The sequence below is a fragment of the Gopherus evgoodei genome, chromosome 23, assembly GCF_007399415.2.
Source record: "Gopherus evgoodei ecotype Sinaloan lineage chromosome 23, rGopEvg1_v1.p, whole genome shotgun sequence".
NCBI classification, from domain to species: Eukaryota; Metazoa; Chordata; order Testudines; family Testudinidae; genus Gopherus; species Gopherus evgoodei.
Genome location: NC_044344.1, coordinates 1,325,965 through 1,346,376, shown reverse-complemented (window position 1 = coordinate 1,346,376; position 20,412 = coordinate 1,325,965). Strand labels below are relative to the sequence as shown.

The 20,412-nt window shown below is 43.1% G+C and overlaps 1 protein-coding gene across 9 annotated transcripts in view; it reads left to right on the top strand.

Annotated features, from left to right (window-relative positions):
• The window catches only part of ATP6V0A1 (ATPase H+ transporting V0 subunit a1), a 47,063-nt gene that overhangs the window by 3,102 nt on the left and 23,549 nt on the right, over positions 1-20,412 (top strand). For 5 of the 9 annotated variants that reach the window (XM_030540924.1, XM_030540922.1, XM_030540919.1 and 2 more), the window contains exons 5-16: positions 1,401-1,529; positions 7,561-7,664; positions 8,603-8,729; positions 10,538-10,620; positions 11,416-11,509; positions 12,994-13,206; positions 14,920-15,070; positions 16,711-16,850; positions 17,672-17,829; positions 18,450-18,540; positions 19,442-19,560; positions 20,010-20,226. In XM_030540924.1, coding sequence (XP_030396784.1) covers positions 1,401-1,529; positions 7,561-7,664; positions 8,603-8,729; positions 10,538-10,620; positions 11,416-11,509; positions 12,994-13,206; positions 14,920-15,070; positions 16,711-16,850; positions 17,672-17,829; positions 18,450-18,540; positions 19,442-19,560; positions 20,010-20,226 — 1,626 coding nt within the window. The remainder of the gene's footprint in view (positions 1-1,400; positions 1,530-7,560; positions 7,665-8,602; positions 8,730-10,537; positions 10,621-11,415; positions 11,510-12,993; positions 13,207-14,919; positions 15,071-16,710; positions 16,851-17,671; positions 17,830-18,449; positions 18,541-19,441; positions 19,561-20,009; positions 20,227-20,412) is intronic. The other 4 variants (XM_030540926.1, XM_030540925.1, XM_030540921.1 and 1 more) reach the window with 2 other exon arrangements.

Genomic DNA, 20,412 nt, shown 5'->3' with positions numbered 1-20,412 from the left:
TGGCGGTGGTCAAGCATCTGCCGAAATGCTGCCGTATTTCACCGGCGACGCCTCTTGATGATACCGCTTGTCAGCGGCAAGTGATGCCATCAAGAGGCGTCGCCGCCGAATTTCGGCGGCATTTCGGTGGATGCTTAACTGCCGGCTAGGACACGGGTGCATTTAGATGGCACCACGTTGGGAACCCCTGCTCTATTGTCTTCAGTGTAGCTGCACTGATTTACCGCAGCTGAGGATCTGCCCATAAGCATTCTGAGGTTTGCATAGTTTACTGTAACTTCTTTGTATGTATAAGATGCAAATGAATACACGCACACAGTATAAGTTTTAAACAATTTGTACACAGTATTGTGAAGCTTGGTTGAGGTGGTGAAGTTAGAGGGCGGGATATTTCCCAGGGAATGCCTTACTGCTAAGTGATGAACTAGCATTCAGTTGAGCCCTCAAGGGCTAACCCATTGTTGTTAATGTAGCCTCACACTCTGCAAGGCAGCATGAATGGAGGGAGGGGAAACAGCATGGCAGCCAGACAGACACACACCCTGTGTGTGGGGGAGAGAATGATGCGCATTGCCCCTTTAAGTACAGGCACACCACTCTCAGGAAGTTGAGACAGCAGCTGCAGGCAGCAAGATCTCTCCCTCCCTTTCAGTGTCCCCACCCTCTTCTATATGAAGAAGGGGTAAGCGGGGAGGGAAGGACAGGAGCTGGGATACACCCGACATTAGCCCCCCTCTTCCTCTTCCCCTGCACAGCAAGCAGGAGGCTCCCATGAGCAGCTCCAAGGCAGAGGGCAGGAGCAGCACATGGCAGTGGAGGGAGGGACAGCTGAACTGCTGGCAATTGATAGCCTGCTGGGTGGGGGGTTGGGAAGGAGGAGGGATGCCCATCCAAGTGCACCCTGGTTCCAAGCCCCCACCAGCTAGCTGCAAGGGGCTGCTCTTCCTGCAAGCAATGGACAAAGCAGGTGCCTGCCAAACAAGGTTATAAGGCAACATTGCACAACTTTAAAAGAGCATGTTCCCATATTGATCAGCAAGGTAACAAGGAAACATTACTCAGGAGAACTTTAAGTGAGGAGTTACTGTACAACTCCTCTAAATTGCTGGGGTTGCACCAGTTTATACTGTGTTGGAAGTCTGTAGAAGCCTTCCTCAATCCATAAATAATCTAATTATTAATCTTTTTATATAGAGTAGCATTATAATCTGATACTAATGTTTTAAGATGCATTGTGAAGAAGACAAGATGCAGGCAGCATCTAGTAATTATGGGTAACCTGAATGCAGTTGAAACAAGACCTTGCACAGCACACTTTGAACTGTGTGCTTAATTAGGGATGAATAGCATTTATTTTTAGGTTCACTTTACATTTTTTTCCCTCTCCTTTTCTTTCTCAGGCAAACTTTGAAAAAATTGAAAATGAGCTTAAAGAGATCAACACAAACCAGGAAGCTCTGAAGAGAAACTTCCTAGAGCTGACAGAATTAAAATGTATACTGCGCAAAACTCAGCAGTTTTTTGATGAGGTCAGAATATCAGGGGGTTTAGCACTGAAACACAAATTGCCATTTTTATTCTCAAGAGTGTTGTTTTTCAGTTGCTGTTTTGGATGACTCATTTCTATACTTTTTTTGGTTTAAGAAACTTTCTCAAATCATTTTCAGTTTTTCATGCAATGCGCGCACAGCCAATCATGGCGTTTACATTTTCTGATTATTTATATTTGCTGCATGTGTTCCCAGTAAAAACATAGAATTAATTGTGTGGAGACAGGTTGTGAATAAATCATTGTTTCCTGGCTTCTGAAAAACCTAAGCAGGTCAGTAGATGACAGCATCACTGTGAGATTAAGGCCATTTCCTCCTCCAATATGCATTTTTCTGCTTGGTGCAAGTATGTAAGTAAACCCCAGAAATCCTCTGTTATGAGGGATGAATATAAAACTTGGATTCTGTAGATTTGTCATTATTGCCCTGATCCAAAATCCTTTGCAGTTAATAGCAAGATTCCTGTCAAATGTAGTGAGATTTTGCTCAAGCTCTAAAATGCTCAGTGGCAAGTTCTGGAGCAGTGCTACCATGCAGAAGTACAGTTGGGCCTTTGGCTTGATGTTCATTTTGACCAATGCTTGACAGGAGCACTGCAAGCACTTTCTCCAGAACAATGAAATGCTGCCCTGCTGTCACCCAGGGTACAGCAGCAAAGCAAAACTGAGACGTCCCAATAAAGAGCCCAGGTGATCTTTACAAAATGCCTTTAAGTCATATTAAAACATATATAAGCAGCTTACAATCTAGCTCTCTCTCAGGAAAGGAAACTGGCCATGTACCTTTTTAGAGGGGGAGGGAAATATTTTGCACAGTATGTGATGCATTCCAGAGTTGGCCATGGAGTGCTGAAGAACTTTGTGCCCTGCTGATTGTAAAGGCACAAAGTGCATAGTCCTGCAGAGCTGGCCTCCTGAAAACTTTATCTAACTGTTCTCCTCTGGCGCAGGCATGGTTTTTATATGAGCAAAAGAGTTACCGTTAAGGCTGTCCTGCCCAGACTCTCACATGCATCCTGACTGATAACATGGGAGCTACTGGCTGTGATCGGCCAACAGGCTGGTACTATATGATTGTCTCTTCAAGTGTTGAATGTCAGTTTGCAAGTTGCTGATTCCATTGCGTGAGTCTGTTTGGACAATGACAACCTGATGATCTGCTGCTTGATTGCAATAAGTAACAAGTGTTATTACCTTCCTGTTCTAACTGAACATAGAAAAAACAGCAAGTGCAATTAGTGTTGTTTAAAATCATTACTAAGGCACCTCTTTTCAGGGTACTTACCCTGACACAGTATATAGTAAATAACACGTAGCTGATGCTTTTCTTCAGGTACAGAATTAACATCCTATTTCAATTTAATCAGATCAAAATCCATGTAATGTTGAAACAAAAACAATGGGTTATTCTGCCCATTTTAAGGCATTTGTAACAAATGTTCCCATGAGGCTCACCGTCTCCACCAGGCAAAATTAATATCAATATTTATCCCTCCTGTCAGCCAACTGGAGCAGCAGATGTTACACAGCAGCATATAGATTATAGCAAAGCAATAACACATTGAGATTTGTAATATGGTCTCGGGATAAATACTTATCATGTTACCTTCCATTGAATGTATTACATTTAGAGCTAACTACTTCTGTTTACAGTGTATGGAACGTTATGCCACCCACACATTGACTAGGCCCAATGGCTGGTATCGGCCTTTGGAGAGACTTTGTGAGACTGTTAAGATTGTGCAGGCCAGCTACTATCACTAATCACTGTTTTATTTCTTCACTGAAAATATGATCTTTGCACGGTGCCTTCAACACTTGAAGACATTTTTCATCTGTAACTAAAAGTCTGTGTATTCTCAGTTATTTGTAGTAATTAGTTACACAAGAAATGGCTCACAATTGAAATGACTTTGTACTCAATCTTTGCACATTCTGGAAAAACAGTAGTGGGAGAGGGAGAATGAATAGAATATTAGTCATAAAAGAACGAAATGACACGTCTCCAATGAAGCCATTTCTTGTCCATTACATAACATATACATATATCTATTTCTGTTGTTGATGATGATGATGATGATGATGATCCTTTTCTCAGTCTTCTTGTCTTTGCTTATGAAGAGCAGTATGAACTGGAGAGATTTCTCTGAATCTTTTACCATAAGCATCCTAGAATGAGAGCGTAAAGAAGACTGGAAAAGTAATGGTTAATGGCATGCAGTCCCCTGTCTCCCTTTCCTCTAACTCCTCTTGCCATCTGCTTTCTTTAGTTTGTTTTGCATCTGTCATCCCCTTCTGGGCTCAGGATTAATAAATTAGATAGTGAATTGAATCTTTTTCATTGCTTGTGAAAATGAAGGTGAAGGGGCTTGAATTGTGTGCGCTATTTATACCTGTCAAGCACATTTGCAGAGCAGAACTCCTTGTTTCTTGCTGTTTCTCAAGATTTGGTTTTCTCAGTAATCCAAGGGAAGGAAGATGGCAAAATCTCTAATTTTGGGCCTTGAAATTAAGGGACCCCTAGTCTGAGCCTGATCCTCAAATAATCATTTAAAGCAATTTTGGATGTCATTCCCATCATCTTTCTGATTTATATAGTCATATACACAGAGTGTAGGCTGGGAGTTTGTTATTCAGAATAAGATAAAAACCTCTTTGGAGTTCTGATTCTCTGTGATACTCTGCTGCAAGCTGGTGAAAATTATGATCAGAGACCTTATGGGATGGCCAGTCCTCTATCTTCCTACATTGTGTCTGAACAGCTCTCACCTTCCCTAACAAACTCCCAGTAGTCTGAATAGTCCTGCTACAGTTACATTTCATGCAATAACCGACCCTGCCAGAAAGTGGAATTGTTATCAAGATTAACAGAACAGGATAGTTGTCAAGTGATCCATCCCCATCATTGTGTCCCAGCATCTGGCAGTCAGAGGCTCAGGGACACCAAAGCATCGGTCTGCGTCCCAGACTAGCCTAGCTAATAGTCAAGCACTAGAGCTGTTTCCACAGATGTGTTTAAGCAAGAAACTATTCTTTTGCCTTGACAGATACTCTGAAATATAAAATGTGTTGTCAGGAATGAAACAGGCCTCATCTAGTGTAACACATACCTTACAAAAAATCTAGCAACAGTAAATATTATCTTATTAACAAATGCAATACAAGCCCCTTTGGTAGAATTGATCTTAAATTTTCCATAACTTTGTTAGAGCTAGGAATTCTGCCATTTTAATTTTAAAAGGTAATTTTAAAGTCATTCAGTCTGATGGGTGTCTTTTTGTGGGTGGGTGTGTATTTGGGGCCCTTGTCTATTTTGGTTATGTTCTTCTATGAAACATTAAGGTTTCCATGCAGTTTACTTTAATTTGGATTGAATGCCTAAAAGGGGGGAATGGATTGGCTTATAAGGGAAAACCATTTCTTTATCACTCTTTGGACGTACACTAATGGTTACCTTAATGTTTTTTATTTTTACTTTTTGTAAGCTGTAGCTAAGTATTCATGAGCAGGCAGTTGAGCTGTATCTTGTGTGTGGTACATCAGCCTGGCAAACTTCTCTCCCAGAACAAGTGGCCTTTTTTGATTGGCAAGTAAAATATCTTTCCAGGGTTTTTATCATGAGAATATGTGGGCAGATGGATTTTGTGCCTGCACTCGTAAACTTGCATAACATTTTTACAAGACTGTAGTGTACACACAATTTACATCTTCTGGGGCAAATTCTGCTTTTGTGTGTGTGCAGGGACCACTCATTGAAATCGGTTGGAAACCTGTGCACATCTCAAGGTAGCATTGGGTCCTTTTTGGCACAGAAGAGTTCCTTAATGTCTCCATTTCCTTTTATAAACTGCAGGGGTGGAAATTTTGGGAAAGAATCCCTACTGATGCATTGTGTTAATGCTCTGTGAGAGGATGTGGTATTAACATCCTTCCTAATTTGAATCACTAATATTTACAAGTTATGTTCCCAGGAATTTCAGCCTGTAAATTAGTCACAATAAATAGAAAGTAATTTACAGTTTCTCAGTTTACCTTCTGAGAGAGAGAAGGTAGGTGAGGTAATATCTTGTACTGGACCAACTTCCAGTGCTGTAAGTTACAAGTTTTCAAGCTGTTCAGAGCACTTCAGGTCTTGGGAAAGAAGCAGAGTGTCTGAGCTAAATACAAGGTCGGACAAGCAGAAGGGGCAATGAATGTTGGAGTTGGTCACTTGAAATGAAGCAGGCAGTTGGGCATTAGATTGTTATGCATAAAAGGTTTGAAGTGGGTGATTAAGGGCAGTAGGAAGTGTGGTGTGTTCACAGATTGTTGTAATGAGCCATAAAACTATTGTCCCCGTTAAGTCCCTGGGGTTTCAGTGTCTAGCAGACTTATGAATTTGAGTTCCCAGGCTTACCTTTGGAAGGTTTTGTGCAGGTTTCCCTTGAGGGCAAGTATTGAAAGATCGGATATGGAGTGATTGGTTTGTGAAGAGTGTTCACCCACCAGTGATCTGGTGGTGTTGTCTTCTATCATTGTTCTGTGGGAGTTAGTTAATTTGAGAGCATACAATGTCTGGTTTCACCCATATAGTTGTTGGGGCACTCGATGAGGTACACTGCATGTTGTGACAGGCATGCCTAGGACCCATGAATCTGGAAAGATGTGTTGTGGGGGTATTGATCATTGTGGGAGTGGAGATGTGTCTGCAGGTTTTGTATCTGTTACTCTGATTGGGTCTGGTGCCACTTTGAGTGCGTCTTGGTTTCTGGGGAGCTTGCTTCTGATGATGAGCGTGGTGAAGTTGATGGGTTATTCAAAGACAAGAAGAGCTCGGGAAAGATTTATTTTCAGATGTGGCCCCCCCTCAGGTGTGAGTTGTAGTTTGATACACCGCATGGCTTCCATTGTGGACTGGTAGGTGGCAACTCGGAGTGTGCAGTCAGTCAGGTTTTTTTTTTCCTGTGTTGAAGCAGGTTCTCCTGTATTTGGGTGACCCTTTCCACGATGACCAGCAAGTCAAGTCATGTGCTTGTTTGAATTGGTGGCACTGGCGTAATTGGTGGTATTAGGTCTATGTACATCACTGGCATATATTCAGCACCTAGATAAAAATATCTTACAAGGGGAAAAAAAAGGGTATTCACTCTCAAAAGTGCTTTCTTCAAGCTATAGGCATTGTGCATTTATGGAGGGAGAATCAGAGTCATGGATAGACAGGACATCTAGCAGCTGGGACTCTCCGATTTTATTGCTGGCTCTTCTACTGACTTAGCATTGAGAGATGAAGGGACTAGGCTAAGGTCACCCATCTTTAGAATGAAATGATGCTACCTGTGCTCCTCAGTGGGATATTGTGATGTTTTAAAGATCTATAAAGCATGCAGTCATGGGTGTAGCAGAAGTGCAAACTTTCCTTATGTTTTAGTCAACTGGACCTACTACAGAAATCTTGCCTGGGCAGCATTCTTCTGAATCTGGCCAGAGTGGACTGAATTTGAGAGAGTGAAAGAATCCTGGCACCTGTTCCACTTAAAAAGGCAACCTATGTTTGCAACGCCCGTGGCTGCTGGTAAATATATTGAAAACGCACAGACACACACAGCGGTATTACGGTACATGAATGAGTATTTCTCTGTACCTCTCTTCATCCATTTCCCCTAAGTTCAGAAAGTAGTGATGGAAGCATGTTGGGTCACTCTACACCATATTCAAAAAGTTAAGAACATTTTTGGGAACATAACTTTGGGTAAAATCTAACTTCCACCCCTCTGCAGAATTATATATCCCACAAGCATCTTGTTTTTCTTTTGCAATTTCCAGACCCTTTTCCACAGAAGCTTTGCTGAGCCATTCTGCTTACCTCTTGTTTTTCCCCTCCCTTGTGTGACCCTTTTTTTGGTGTCCTTTGGAGGTATCTCTTTTTTTTTTTTTTTTTTTTTTCCTCCTCTCCTGAAAACTGTCTTCTGGTTCCTCGTTCCCTGCATGCCACTAACTAGTTTCATTAGATATTAATTGATTTGTGAATTCAGGCTGAATTGCATCATCAGCAGATGGCGGATCCAGACCTGCTGGAGGAATCCTCTTCGCTCCTGGAGCCGAGTGAGATCGGAAGAGCTGCCCCTCTACGACTTGGGTAACAGCAACTTTTATACTTTCCGTTTTGTCTGTTTGCCTTAATTGTTCACTCCCATCTGGAATCCAGAGGGCTTCAAACACCGCCCCAAGGACCTCCACACTGGGACCTTCGGCCTATCAGGGTCAATCCACAATCAACTAGTAAGGGTCTCCATCCTTCCCCGTCCCACATCTGCTAACTTTCCAGGCCCTGCTAGCCCAGGGAGAAAGTAGCTGAAAGAGGAAGTCATTCTCTGGTGTCTTGCATAGCAGCACAGAAACCTAGAGCTAGCCTATTCTGTAAGCATTTGAGGCCTGATTTTCAAACTTACAGAAAATTCAGAGCTTCCATTAGTCAATAGGAGCATAGCATCTTTGACAATAAGGCCACTTCTTTTTATCCCTTTTCATTAGTTGATTCCAGGTCACCTTTGAAACAGAAATGTAGAAGCCACAGGCATCTTTTTCATACCACTTTACCTGGACCTAGGAGTTTGCACAAGTGTTCTCCTCTAAAGCAAATGCCTATAGTCTTTGAAAGCTGTGTAGCCTGTTGCTGCCCTTCCTGTCTTGTACAGTCTTTGGCATGGAAGTTACAGGAGCATTGTGAAATTGACAGCAACAGGCATGGAAGTTCTATGACTGAAGGGGAAACTAATGCATTCACACTGTAAAGTGCTTTTTACTTTGTAAGTATGGTAGTTAATCTGCAGACAGTAAGGCTTGCTCTCAAAGGGGATGGAGGGTACAGCCTTTGACATGTTCTAGCTGTTTCGTGTGTGTGTGTCCCATTTTGATTATAGAACTAACCACAAACAAGTCAGCTGGAGTTCGTAGCTTTAAACCTTGATTTATCAGCTAGCCTCCAGTTAACCTCTTGGAGCTCTAGGTTCTTTGTGCTCTACAAACGTTACTAGGGGCAGCAACCTAATCCACAGTTTTTTCCACCTCATGCAGATTTGTGGCCGGCGTGATCAACCGTGAGCGAATCCCTACCTTTGAGCGCATGTTGTGGCGAGTGTGTCGAGGAAACGTATTCCTGCGTCAGGCTGAAATCGAAACCCCCCTGGAAGATCCTGTGACGGTAAAATGAATTGCTTTTCATGGAGGCAAAATACTATGAGATCCCAAATGAATAACAAATGTACAATCAGACTTGGGTCCTGATCCTGCAATGAGCTCTGTGAGGGTGGGCCTCTTCACCTCATCTAGCTGCATGGCGTTCATTGCGGGATCAGGTCCTGAAATAACAAAGGCATTTGTATCTGAGAAGTGGTTTCCCCCTGAAACAGCCTGAGTTCAGAGTTGTTTTTCACCTGCATTGTATGTTCACCGACATTGCATGTTCTTGAGACGTGCATGACTGCACTGTCTTCACTATGGTCCTCCCTGCCTGCTCCCTGTGTTAGTCATCCCCTCTTGTCTTAGGGCCAGAGTTGCAGAATTAGGGCCTTCACTTGTAACCTCCTTCAGTAAAGTGCCATGCCCATCTGCAGTACTGTGTAAGTTATTCCTGTCTGCAACAGAGGCTGAGCAACCTCTTGCCTTGTTTGGGTGGTGACCAGTTTAGAAGTCTCTGTATAGTATCTGTTGCTCATTTGGAGTCTTTTGCACTATTTAAAAAAAAAAAAATCTTTCCTTTTAATCTTTTAAAGATGGTCACCAAATGTGAGCTGCAAGGTCTTTTAGTAGCTCTTAGTTCCATTGGTCTTCCTTACAATTTAAATGGTAAACATTCTGACGAGGAAGGATGCTTATTTTATTTTGTTAATGGCATCCACTGATGTATACACATTGGAAACTCTGCAACTCCATAGCTGCTTCAGTTAAGAATTAGCAAAAGGAGGACTGTGGGCTGCAGTGAAATAAAGATTTGAAACATTGAGTTGTTACTTCCTATTTTCCCTATGAATTTGGTTGCTGTGTTGCTCTACTGATAGCTGAACTGAATACCAGCTGTCTGCCAGAGAGGGGCTATATTCTTAATTTAAGGAAGTGTTGGACAATGACGTTACATCTAGTGTTATTCTGAGAAGCATGAAGCTAAATTTCCTATGTAAGGTAGAACAACATCTTATTAACAAATGCAGGAAAGGGGAGTTAGATATCTAAATCCAAACAGCTGCACAGAGAATGTGCTGTGAACCTCCCTGGAGAACCCCAGGTTTTTAGGCCCCTGGGCATTCTTGTAACTAAATATACCACATACATCACCTCACTTCCATTCATTCTTTTACTTGCTGCTTTTAGTCACAGTGGGGCTGGCTGGAAGAGCTGACGATACGCACCTAACTGCAGCCAAATGTTGGGCAATAAAAACTTCCAACTTCCGCGTGATTTTTTCAGTTTATTCTTGCACAGATTTTATAGATCTGATAAGCAGATAGACCGTTTAGCTCCAGCACGAAGAGACCACTAAGCTAAGGGTATGTTTATACTACTGCCAGATCAGCGGGCAGCCATCGATCCAGCGGGGGTCAATTCATCGTGTCTAGTCTACTCTCCCGTTGGCTCCTGTAGCCCACTGCCACAGGAGGCGCAGGCAGAGTCAACGGGGGGCAGCAGCAGTTGACTCACTGCAGTGAAGACACTGTGGTGAGTAGGTCTAAGTGTGTCAACTTCAGCTATGTTATTCACATAGCTGATGTTGCATAACTTAGATTTATTTCCTCCCCCCGTCCCCCAGTGTAGACCAAGGCTGACAGAGTTCCTTTCAAAGTGAGGTTTTTGTGACTGTGTTAGGGTATGTTCTTGACTCAATGTGCAGCTATAATTTCCTGTATATTCGTACATGCAACAGGGAAAATACAGAGCTGTGTGGTAATTTGCTATAATAGCTAGTTCCTGTGTAATACTTGGGTCTTGCACTTCATCTGTGTTTGTCTATTCCAGGGAGACTACGTGCACAAGTCTGTGTTTATTATTTTTTTCCAAGGTGATCAGCTGAAAAATAGAGTCAAGAAAATCTGTGAAGGGTAAGAAGAAATCAGACTTAAAAACACTTGTGGCTTGATTTTTTCAGCTGTGCTCAGCACTTCTGAAAACCAGGTTGTTCATGTATTATATTTGTAATGCATTTTGAAATACAAATTGAGTGTCTAAATATGTACTTTAACAGTTCCTTAAGCCTGTATTAGTCAGAAAATCTAGGATGATGCAAAGAGTAGCATAATAGAAATCCTTAGCTGTCCTTGACATAGTAAACCTAATAAACATCAGCGCATGATATGTGTTACTAAAGGTTGTTGGACAACTAAATTAGCCACTCCCAGTTTTTAATCCATAAAGTGGATGAATTGCTTTTGCTGTTATAGCAAAAATGTGAAAGCAATCAAGTTATCACATACTGAAGTTAACTCGTGCTTCTCATCAGAAACATGAAAGATTTCCTGCTGGTGGAAGCCAGTGCTTCTGAAGGGCAGTTACGTTGGTGTAATAGCTGTCTGTCGAATGCACCGTTGATTACTAGTTAAAAGTGCTGCTGAGACCTGTTTTGTTGCCCAAGTTCTCAACATATTTTTTTCTCAGTTTTTCTCTTGCTCAGAATGAGTTTTACACCTGCACAAAGGACTATGTTAATGTCAAGGGCTTGACTTGGATATAGAAGCCAGTGTGGTCAGATAATGGTTTGGCCTTGAGCAAACTTGTGTTGTAGCTATCTGCCTTGGTGAATGATGGCGAGACGTTTTCACTCGCAAAGCCCATAATCTTAAAACACTCCTTTACTGAGCATTATGTATCAATTTGGCTTTTTGTCTTAAACTATTCAGGTTCCGTGCCTCCCTCTACCCTTGCCCAGAGACACCACAGGAGAGGAAGGAAATGGCTTCTGGAGTCAATACGAGGATTGACGATCTTCAAATGGTAATAACGCAGAACAAACTGGGTCAGTGCTGCATTAGCCTGTGGAATGCTGGGTGGCTCACATGACCTGAAGGGTGGATCCCATTTGTCTGAGACTAATTGGCCAGGCTAGATGTAGATACAGCTTGTGCTAAAAGTTTCCAGTTAAACGAGATCAAGAATCTGCTGTGAGATTAAACAGTTGCAAGAGCTGAGAATAATTTTGTTTCTCTACTTGGTTCCATTCAGCTCCCTAGTTAGGTTTAATTTTTCCAGGAGGCTGAGTGACTAACCCTCTGTGTAAATACTAGCCTTGGTATTGAAATTCACGCTAGCGAGCAAGGGAGTCAGAGAGGCGTGTATGTCTTCAAAGCTAGAAGCAAGATGGTCTGAGGCCTTCTTCTTTAGGGTCTTTGTAGATGAAAATGGTCAAATCTGTGTTCACAGATTGATTAAAAGGCCAACAGTAGTTCACGCCTGTCCGTGTACTTTCACATCACGGTGCCCTGGAGGTCTGCTGTATTAAAAACTGATCTCTCTTGTGCTGCAGCTCTGGGTGTGAGTGAAAGCAATGAATAAACAAGTGGTTAGCAAAGAGCTGAATCAGCAACCTGTAAGCTGCTTGGCGCCAGCTCTGTCACCGCTGAAACCAGGGAAAGGGAAGCACGATGCACATCAGGAAGATAGAAAGGGATTTAATGGAATGAGAGACTTATGGAAATAAAATGTTGAGAGGAATCAAATGCAAAAGCTACAACAAAAGGTGTTGAATGCAGGGCCCTGCTTTTACAGGTGCCAACTCTCCTAGCATGAAGCTGCTGAGACCAGCTGCTTAGCAATCAGAAAATGGGCAAGAATGCTGGAGCAGCCTAGTTTCAAGCTGCACCTGATCACTTTGTCACATACTGCCATTCCCACTTGAACTTGAGAGGCTTTACAGTCTCTGAAACTGTCTTGGCCAGATCTGGAGGCATATTCCAGTCAGACCCCACCAAAGAACTTTCTGTTTCCCTCCTCTCAGCCAGTTTTGAGAGCCAAATGTGAATGAATTCTGACCCTTCAAACATAAGCTCCCTGTGTCCCCTACCACCCAAGGTGGAGCTCTTGCAGTGCACAGCACACAGTCATTTCTCTGCAGCTTCGAAAGCAAATGTCACTTAAAGCTGGGTGGAGAAGAAAATCTCCCCTTGGGAATCTGAACATTTCCATTTTCCTCTTGGAATTCTCTGCTGGGGTGAGGTGGGGCAGGAGGAGAATGGCCTAGAGCTGTTCTGTACATTTCTTTCCAGGAGTGTATTTTGGCTAAACTAGGGTGCATGTGAGGAAACTGGAGAGCATGTTCCAAACATGCAGCCGTGAGGGGGTGTTGGGCTCTCAGCCCTACACTGACTCAGGCTTGTCCATATGCCCTGACCACTAGCCGCTATTGTGTTGTGCCCTGCTGTGTGCTACAAATTGCAACCGAATCCCTCACTGCTGTCTTTGTCCCACTTTTTCCGTGCAAGGTGCTGAACCAAACAGAGGATCATCGCCAGCGGGTCCTGCAGGCAGCTGCTAAAAATATCCGTGTCTGGTTCATCAAAGTGCGGAAGATGAAGGCTATCTACCATACCCTGAACCTGTGTAACATTGACGTGACCCAGAAGTGTTTGATTGCTGAAGTCTGGTGCCCTGTCGCTGACCTCGATTCCATCCAGTTTGCTCTCAGAAGAGGCACTGTGAGTATCTCCTTGCTTTCGAACTGCAGCAGTTGTCACTTACCCCCCCTGCAAGTCTCAGCAGACCAGCCCCCTTCAGCCAGCTGAACCCTGATGAATCATTGCACCTGAGGAGCCAGACTGGGCTAGAGTTTTGAAAGGCATCTCTTAGGCTGTATATAAAAATGGCAACCTTCATAGAGGATACATTTAATCTGTCGCAACTACGGTTACCAGAAAAGCACTCACCCAGAGTTCCAGAGAATACTGGCTGTTGGCGAGATGGGCTGAACGAACATTGGGGATACTTCAGAGTTGGTTGCTTGCCTAGGCAGGGGCATGTAATGCCATAAAGTGAAAAAATGGAGATAACCTGTCCAGAACAATATCTGTGCTTTTTCCTTTGATTGCTGATCTGCTTGCAGCTTGGGTTGACTCTGCTCATTGGACAGAGGTGACTAGAGCTCTGCAGGTTGGTAAGCCCAACAAGGAACCCACCCACCAACTGCCGTCCAGAAATGCTTGGAGGGAACCTGGCAGCTGGCACAGTGGACATGTCCCTCCTCGGAGATGCAAAGTCCAGCAGTGAAATACGATTCCTGTCATCGGCATTTTTATGAAACCCACCTTCCCCATCAGTTGCTGAGCTACTTCCTGACCTATAGGTCTCCCTCCTGCAAAACCCTAACAGGCTTTTGGGGTCTAAATTCCTTGAGGATCAGGCCTTGGATAATTGGCTCCCCTTGTTCTGAATCCTTCCCCTATGCTAGCACCATCTTTCTTTGATCTGAAGTCCTTCAACCATAAAAGCAAACAAGATCTTTAATCTAGATTCCTGTATTCTCTCTCCTCATATGACTAGGGTACTTGCCTCGATTCATGGTAAAACAGGAACACACCCTTTGTGCAAAATCATTTCCCAGTATCGACATGCTTTTCTGTTATCTCAGAGAGACAGTTTTGAAGTGAAGCTTTTATGCTTCTTAGCAGCAGGCACTGAGCCTCAAATAATGGCTCATCCGTAGGATCTGCCTCTTAAGCAAATCAGATGCTGTGTAGGTACCGTGTCTGAGTGGTGAAAACGGGGACCTGACAAGATATGACTAGTGGCATGTCAGGCACAGTAACACACTTACTCTCCTACAGACCTGTCTGGCCAAGCTCCATTCTTGCAGGATTTCTGTCACTCTGCAATGCAATAACTTTTGACTGTCCATCCAATCAATTCCAAAATTTCAGGCAATGTTTTAGGCATCAGGAGAGAACCTTATTGGTTTTGGGGAAAATTGGAAAATCAGAAGAGGGAACACACAGAGTCCTGGCATCTGGTTAGCAGAGCCAGCAGGTGCAGCCACCTCTGTAATTGGCTGTAGATCAAAGAACTAGTTGATGAGTCATTAATAAATTCCCACATATGCACCCCCACCCACCCTCCGATGCTGCCCATCCTCCCAGTACAGTTCCTAAATGTTAATGCCTGTGACTTTATATCCCAGTCAGGAGAAATCGGAATGGAGAATATTGGAGGAGTGGGGGGCAAACAGGGGGCTCACGAAGGCAGGGGAAACTTTTTCCTAGGGCCACAGTGTGTTCCTGCATTGTGTAAGTGGACCGCAAACACGCAAGTTCCCTGTAGTTTTCCTGATGCCAATGAGAGGCAAACCTGCCCCTCTGTTCTTGGCTTGTCTAGGGAAGGAGGAGTTGCTAACCTCAGTTTGTCTGTTTTTAATACAGGAGCACAGCGGATCCACTGTTCCATCCATCCTGAATAGGATGCAAACCAATCAGACCCCGCCGACTTACAACAAAACCAACAAGTTCACTTCTGGCTTTCAGAATATAGTAGATGCATATGGCATTGGAACTTACCGGGAGATAAATCCAGGTAAACACACAATCTGCCTGTTCATCCCTCTGATCTGGTGACTGGGTGGCTTGATGTCTCCCCTGATATTCAAAGCCCTTACACAGGATTGACCCAGCAATCTAAGCAAGCGTAGCCTCTGTTACCGTGAATTGTAAACGTTATTGCTGGCCATCTTTGAAAATGTATATGCCCAATCATCTGTATGTTAATGCAGAACCTACCCTATTGTGCTCAAAATTGTCTTAATGATAAACTGCTGCCAGCAAAGAGCTATTTTCTGGGCACTAAGCCAAGAGGTAGATTTCAAAGCAAGGATGACTCCCTTTCAGCTGTAAAATGCATTTCCTGGAGTGGCGAATCCAGAAGTGCTCTGAGAGATCAGTCTTATCAGAAAACTTTTGATTTCAGGCTAAGTTGTCATGATGGTAGTCTGCTTTATGCAGGCAGGTCATGTTACAAGAGTACTGGGCCACAAAATGCAGACTCACGGCCAGTGTGGATTTAGCAGATCAGAATATAACAGCAGTAATAATAGGTCATAGAATCATAGGACTGGAAGGGACCTCGAGAGGTCCTCTAGTCAAGTCCCCTGCACTCATGGCAGGACTAAACATTATCTAGACCATCCCTGACAGGTGTTTGTCTAACCTGCTCTTACCATCAAACCTGCATCTAACCATCAGAGACATGATAGAGTATAAATAGGTGCTTGACCTTTTTGACTGGCTGATAGGGCTCATTGGAGCATTTAAACTTGATTTTTTTTAACAACTCTAAATTTGCATTCCTGATAGATGTCTCCAAAAAAGTAATCTGTCGTAATTTGTAAATTAAAGGTTTGAATGACTTAATTTCTCCTGTCCCCTTGTAGTCATATTTGTGTTTAGATTAAAAGGTTTAGTACCTTGTAGCTTCTGCATACTTGAGCAACTGCATCCCATCAAGCTGCTGCAGGCTTGTGTGAAGGTGGCAATTTCAATCTGTTTCCATGATCTCCCATAAGTAGCACAGGTAGTGTGTGGGGTTTTTTTGGCAACTGAGGATACTTGTTAATGTGCTAGGTTTAATGAAGTAAAAAGCCGCAAAATGAGACCTTGCGGTCAGGTCATCTGGGAACCAGTTGGACCAGAGAATAGAGAAAAGCATTTCTTACCATTTGAGAGAGGTGTAGGTGACTGAGGTCACAGTTCAGTCTCTCTTGCGCAGCCCAGTACACAGTTGTTCCAGCTGGGTTTTCTAGTGCCTGTCTTCAGTCTTACTGCTTCTCAGTGTCTTGATGGTGGTGTTTCCACTGATTCCACAGGGAAGATGATTAAGGTGAAATATCATGGATGCGTTGGGAAAGAAGACGCAGTCAGCATGGGCACAGATCTGAGACTTGAGGAGGATGGGAGATTGGCTAGCAATTGCCAGCCTCAGAGAGGATATAAATGTCTTTCCTTTTCAGTTTAGTTAAATGTTGCCAGAAGCTTATTTCCACACATGAACAGAGCTGCTTTTATAAGTCCCATGAGGTGATGTAGTTTCTTCCAGCATCTCCAGTGAAGGTTGATCCTGTTTGGAAGATGGGAATGAATATATGAATTGTATTGCTAATGGAATAAGTGGAACCAGAGAGCCAAACAGAGATGTCTGGTCTGTTTTCCTCTCCCTTCTAGCTCCGTACACGATTATCACTTTCCCATTCCTGTTTGCTGTGATGTTTGGAGACTTTGGTCATGGAATCCTGATGACGTTAATTGCCGTGTGGATGGTGGTTAGGGAAAGTCGCATTCTGTCACAGAAGAATGACAATGAGGTAAAGAGCTAGGTCAAGCTTAGTTCTGTATTAGAGCAAAGAGACCTAAATTGATCTCTCCTCTTCCCCTTCCCCCCCCCCCGACCCTGCAAACTGCCAAAAGTACAACAATTTTTTTTCATGTCCAGTTTGTCAAGAATATGAACAAACTAATAGCAAACAAAAGTCCATAGACCACAAGATGATGAGTAATGCCCTTCTTAGAATTGTGGGGATTCCTTTGGTTTGCATTTAAGTGTCTGAAACAATGATTCAGACAGACGTGGTTTGATGGTTAATCTGTGAGGTTTTCACCACTGGGGGTGCCAGTTCCTGTGATAAGTGGTTGTAAACCAGAGACTAAGCTGCAGTCAAATGTGTTCTCGCTCACGGCCCACTGTCCTAAACATTCCCATAACTTAGTTAAATTGGTCGTGCTCGGTTAGGTCTTGGATTGACGAACAGATCTGTCAGGACTGAAACACATGGGCAGAGCATGGGAGAAGCTGTTAACAGCACCTGCCCAGGCTCTGACTATCTTCCCGGCACCTATTCACACTGAAATTTTAAGAAATTTCATCAAATGTGATATTTTCTGTATGTCCCCTGAGCTGGAAGGTGAGACAGTCCCACCTAACCCACTCTGGTAGGCTGCCAGCTGTCCTCCGGGCTCAGTTTGTGTCGTCCTTGCAGTTGTAACCCCTGCAGCCTTAATTCTTGTCATAGAATGGCAAAGGGCTCAGTGGCTTTAGTCCAGGACTGGCAGCCTGGGCCCTGGAATTGGGTGACTTCAGCCTCTGTTTTTGTGTGTGCGTATCCTCACAGACTTTTTTATTAAACAGATGTTCAACACCATTTTTAGTGGTCGGTACATCATTCTGCTAATGGGAGTGTTCTCTATGTACACTGGCCTTATCTACAATGACTGCTTCTCCAAAGCGCTTAATATGTTTGGCTCATCATGGAGCGTCCGGCCGATGTTCTCGAAAGGCAACTGGACGTAAGTAATTAGGTGCTTGAGAAGTAAAACCATAGGGCTGAGTTCCTGAATCTGTTTTTCAGGGTTTGTAATTGCATAGGAATGTATGCATTGCAGGAACCACAGCAGTGTTATTTCTTTAGGAAATGTTTCTTGGGGGAGTGAATCCACATGCTGTGTAAAGAAATACAAAGAGCTGCAGATGTTTAAGTGAAAATGACCTTTGGATAAACTGGATGTCAGTTGGCTCTTCCTGGTCTAGCTCCCGCAACAGAGTCTTAGACGCACTATTAAAATGCATGTAGTTCTCCTCCCTTCCTCCTGTGTGTGCATTTCACTGGTGATCCCCTTCCACCCAAAATAGTTATTTAACTGTCTTGCCAAAGAGCCTGGTTATTCAGATTCAGGCAGGAAGGCCCTGCCGAAGTCTCACATGGGCATTGAACTGCACGTCGAGGCTGAAACGTTGGTTCCTTAAGCAGGTTCCCAAGTGACACAAGGATAACTAATGCTCCCATTCACTGTACTGAGGTGTACTTGCCCTTCATGGATCAGGAGGAAGCTGGTGTTCTATGGTCTCATTTTTTGAGTACAATTTTTACAGTTTTTGTAAAGCTTTATATCTATTTGAACCCAAACAGAGCAGAGTTGGTTCAGAACACCCCTGTCCTGCAGCTGAATCCTGCCGTGGCAGGGGTCTTTGGTGGACCATATCCATTTGGCATCGACCCGGTAAGAGTTCTTCCTTCCGATACACGTGGCCTTAGACATTTCTCTGGCTTATGTAACTGTAACTTTCTGGTGCATGGTTGAAAAAGCTAAAGGTGTGTGTGTGTGTTATCGTAGCAAACTCAGGGCAGTAACTGTTGAGGAAAACACTGGGATGGATGGTGGAGTGGGTTCCATTACTTATCTCTACTATGTCGTTGATTAGTGTGATGGCTTCTGAGTACTGAAATGGTGACCAGCAGGAGTTCTGAAGGTCTCTCTTTGTTGACCCCCTTTACCTAGGTATTTAGGGTTGCAGTATCTCAACAGCACTGGAGTTAAGTTTGGTATTAGGCTTGAGAGCCTGTCATGCATTTCCTAGTGAACTTGTCATATTATCTTCTGCTAAAAGCCACCCACGTGCCTCGGAAATGTATATTTCCGGTTAACACCATTTGACTTGTCTCTTTATAAGCTATTTGGATTCGGAAAACTGCCCTTAAGAATTGATTTGCATTTGAACTGATCTTGTATTTGACGTTAGAGGGGTTTGCTGGTATTAGAGGCCAGAAGACACTTTGTTCAAAAAGGGAACTGCACGATTCTTTCTCAAGCAACAGCACAGATTGTGGTAGGAGGAAAACTGAGAACTCCAGCTGGCCACCTTGGAAGTGAGCAAGGCTCAGACCTTGCTCTGCTTAGGTGCTGGTAAGATCAGGGAAACCACAATCCCTGAATTTGAGGTTGGCTGGTAAGTGAAGAAACAAGATGATTGAATGTTTATTTTAAAATGTGTTTGTAAAATGTATAGTGTCTGTGCTTATTTTCAGTTCCTGGTTAGCTTCTTGTGCTGTAAATGCTGCTTTGGTTCAACTGTCTTCCTTTTGCTCATTAATTCGGATTGAATCCATGTTGTTTGTGACAGATTTGGAATATTGCAAGCAACAAGCTGAACTTCCTCAACTCCTTTAAGATGAAGATGTCTGTGATTCTTGGCATCATCCACATGCTTTTTGGTGTCACACTGAGCCTTCTCAACCACATGTGAGTGCTCTTTGGTCTGTTTTTTACTAGGACAATACACTTCCACTAGTGCAGAATGTCTGTCTGAGATTTATCAGGGTGAGATTAGATTGTTAGGTTTTCTGATCTAGCTCCTTAATGCCTCCAAGACCATGAATCTTGCAGCAGGTTTTAAGATGGAGAGATTTCAACATGAGTTATTTCACTAGTCAGGAAACATTTCACTATGGATATTTCTCATCCTGCGAGACTATATTTGCATATCAAATATTTCTTATCAAACTTTTAGTTCTAAAGATGGTTAGAAATGCAGAAACTCACAATTCATTTGTTCTGAAAGACTCTTCCTCTTGTATTATCTGTTAAAAGTTAATTTCACTGTCTTAATCTGCATTAAATTTATCTAACTCATCAAATGTGGTGATGCTCTAACATATGTCAAACTCTCTCTGATTCCTCTTTCTCTGTAGCTATTTCAAGAAACCACTGAACATCTATCTTGGGTTTATTCCTGAAATGATTTTCATGTCATCATTGTTTGGCTACCTTGTTATCCTAATTTTCTACAAATGGTCGGCCTATGATGTTCACACTTCAAAGGATGCGCCAAGCCTTCTAATCCATTTTATCAACATGTTTCTTTTCTCCTATGCCGATCCCAGTAACAAGATGCTTTATAAAGGACAGGTATGTGTCTCTCACTACAATGATACAGGGTGAATGATGGTTTGTAATATGAGAGAGAAGCTTTCACTCCTAAGAGCTTAACTACTGCAGAGGAAATAAAATATGAAACAAGAACCTAATGATTTAGGGTGGCACGCTTTATCCTGAAGCATCCTGAGGTGTTAGAGAGGCTCTTTTTGTGGCAAT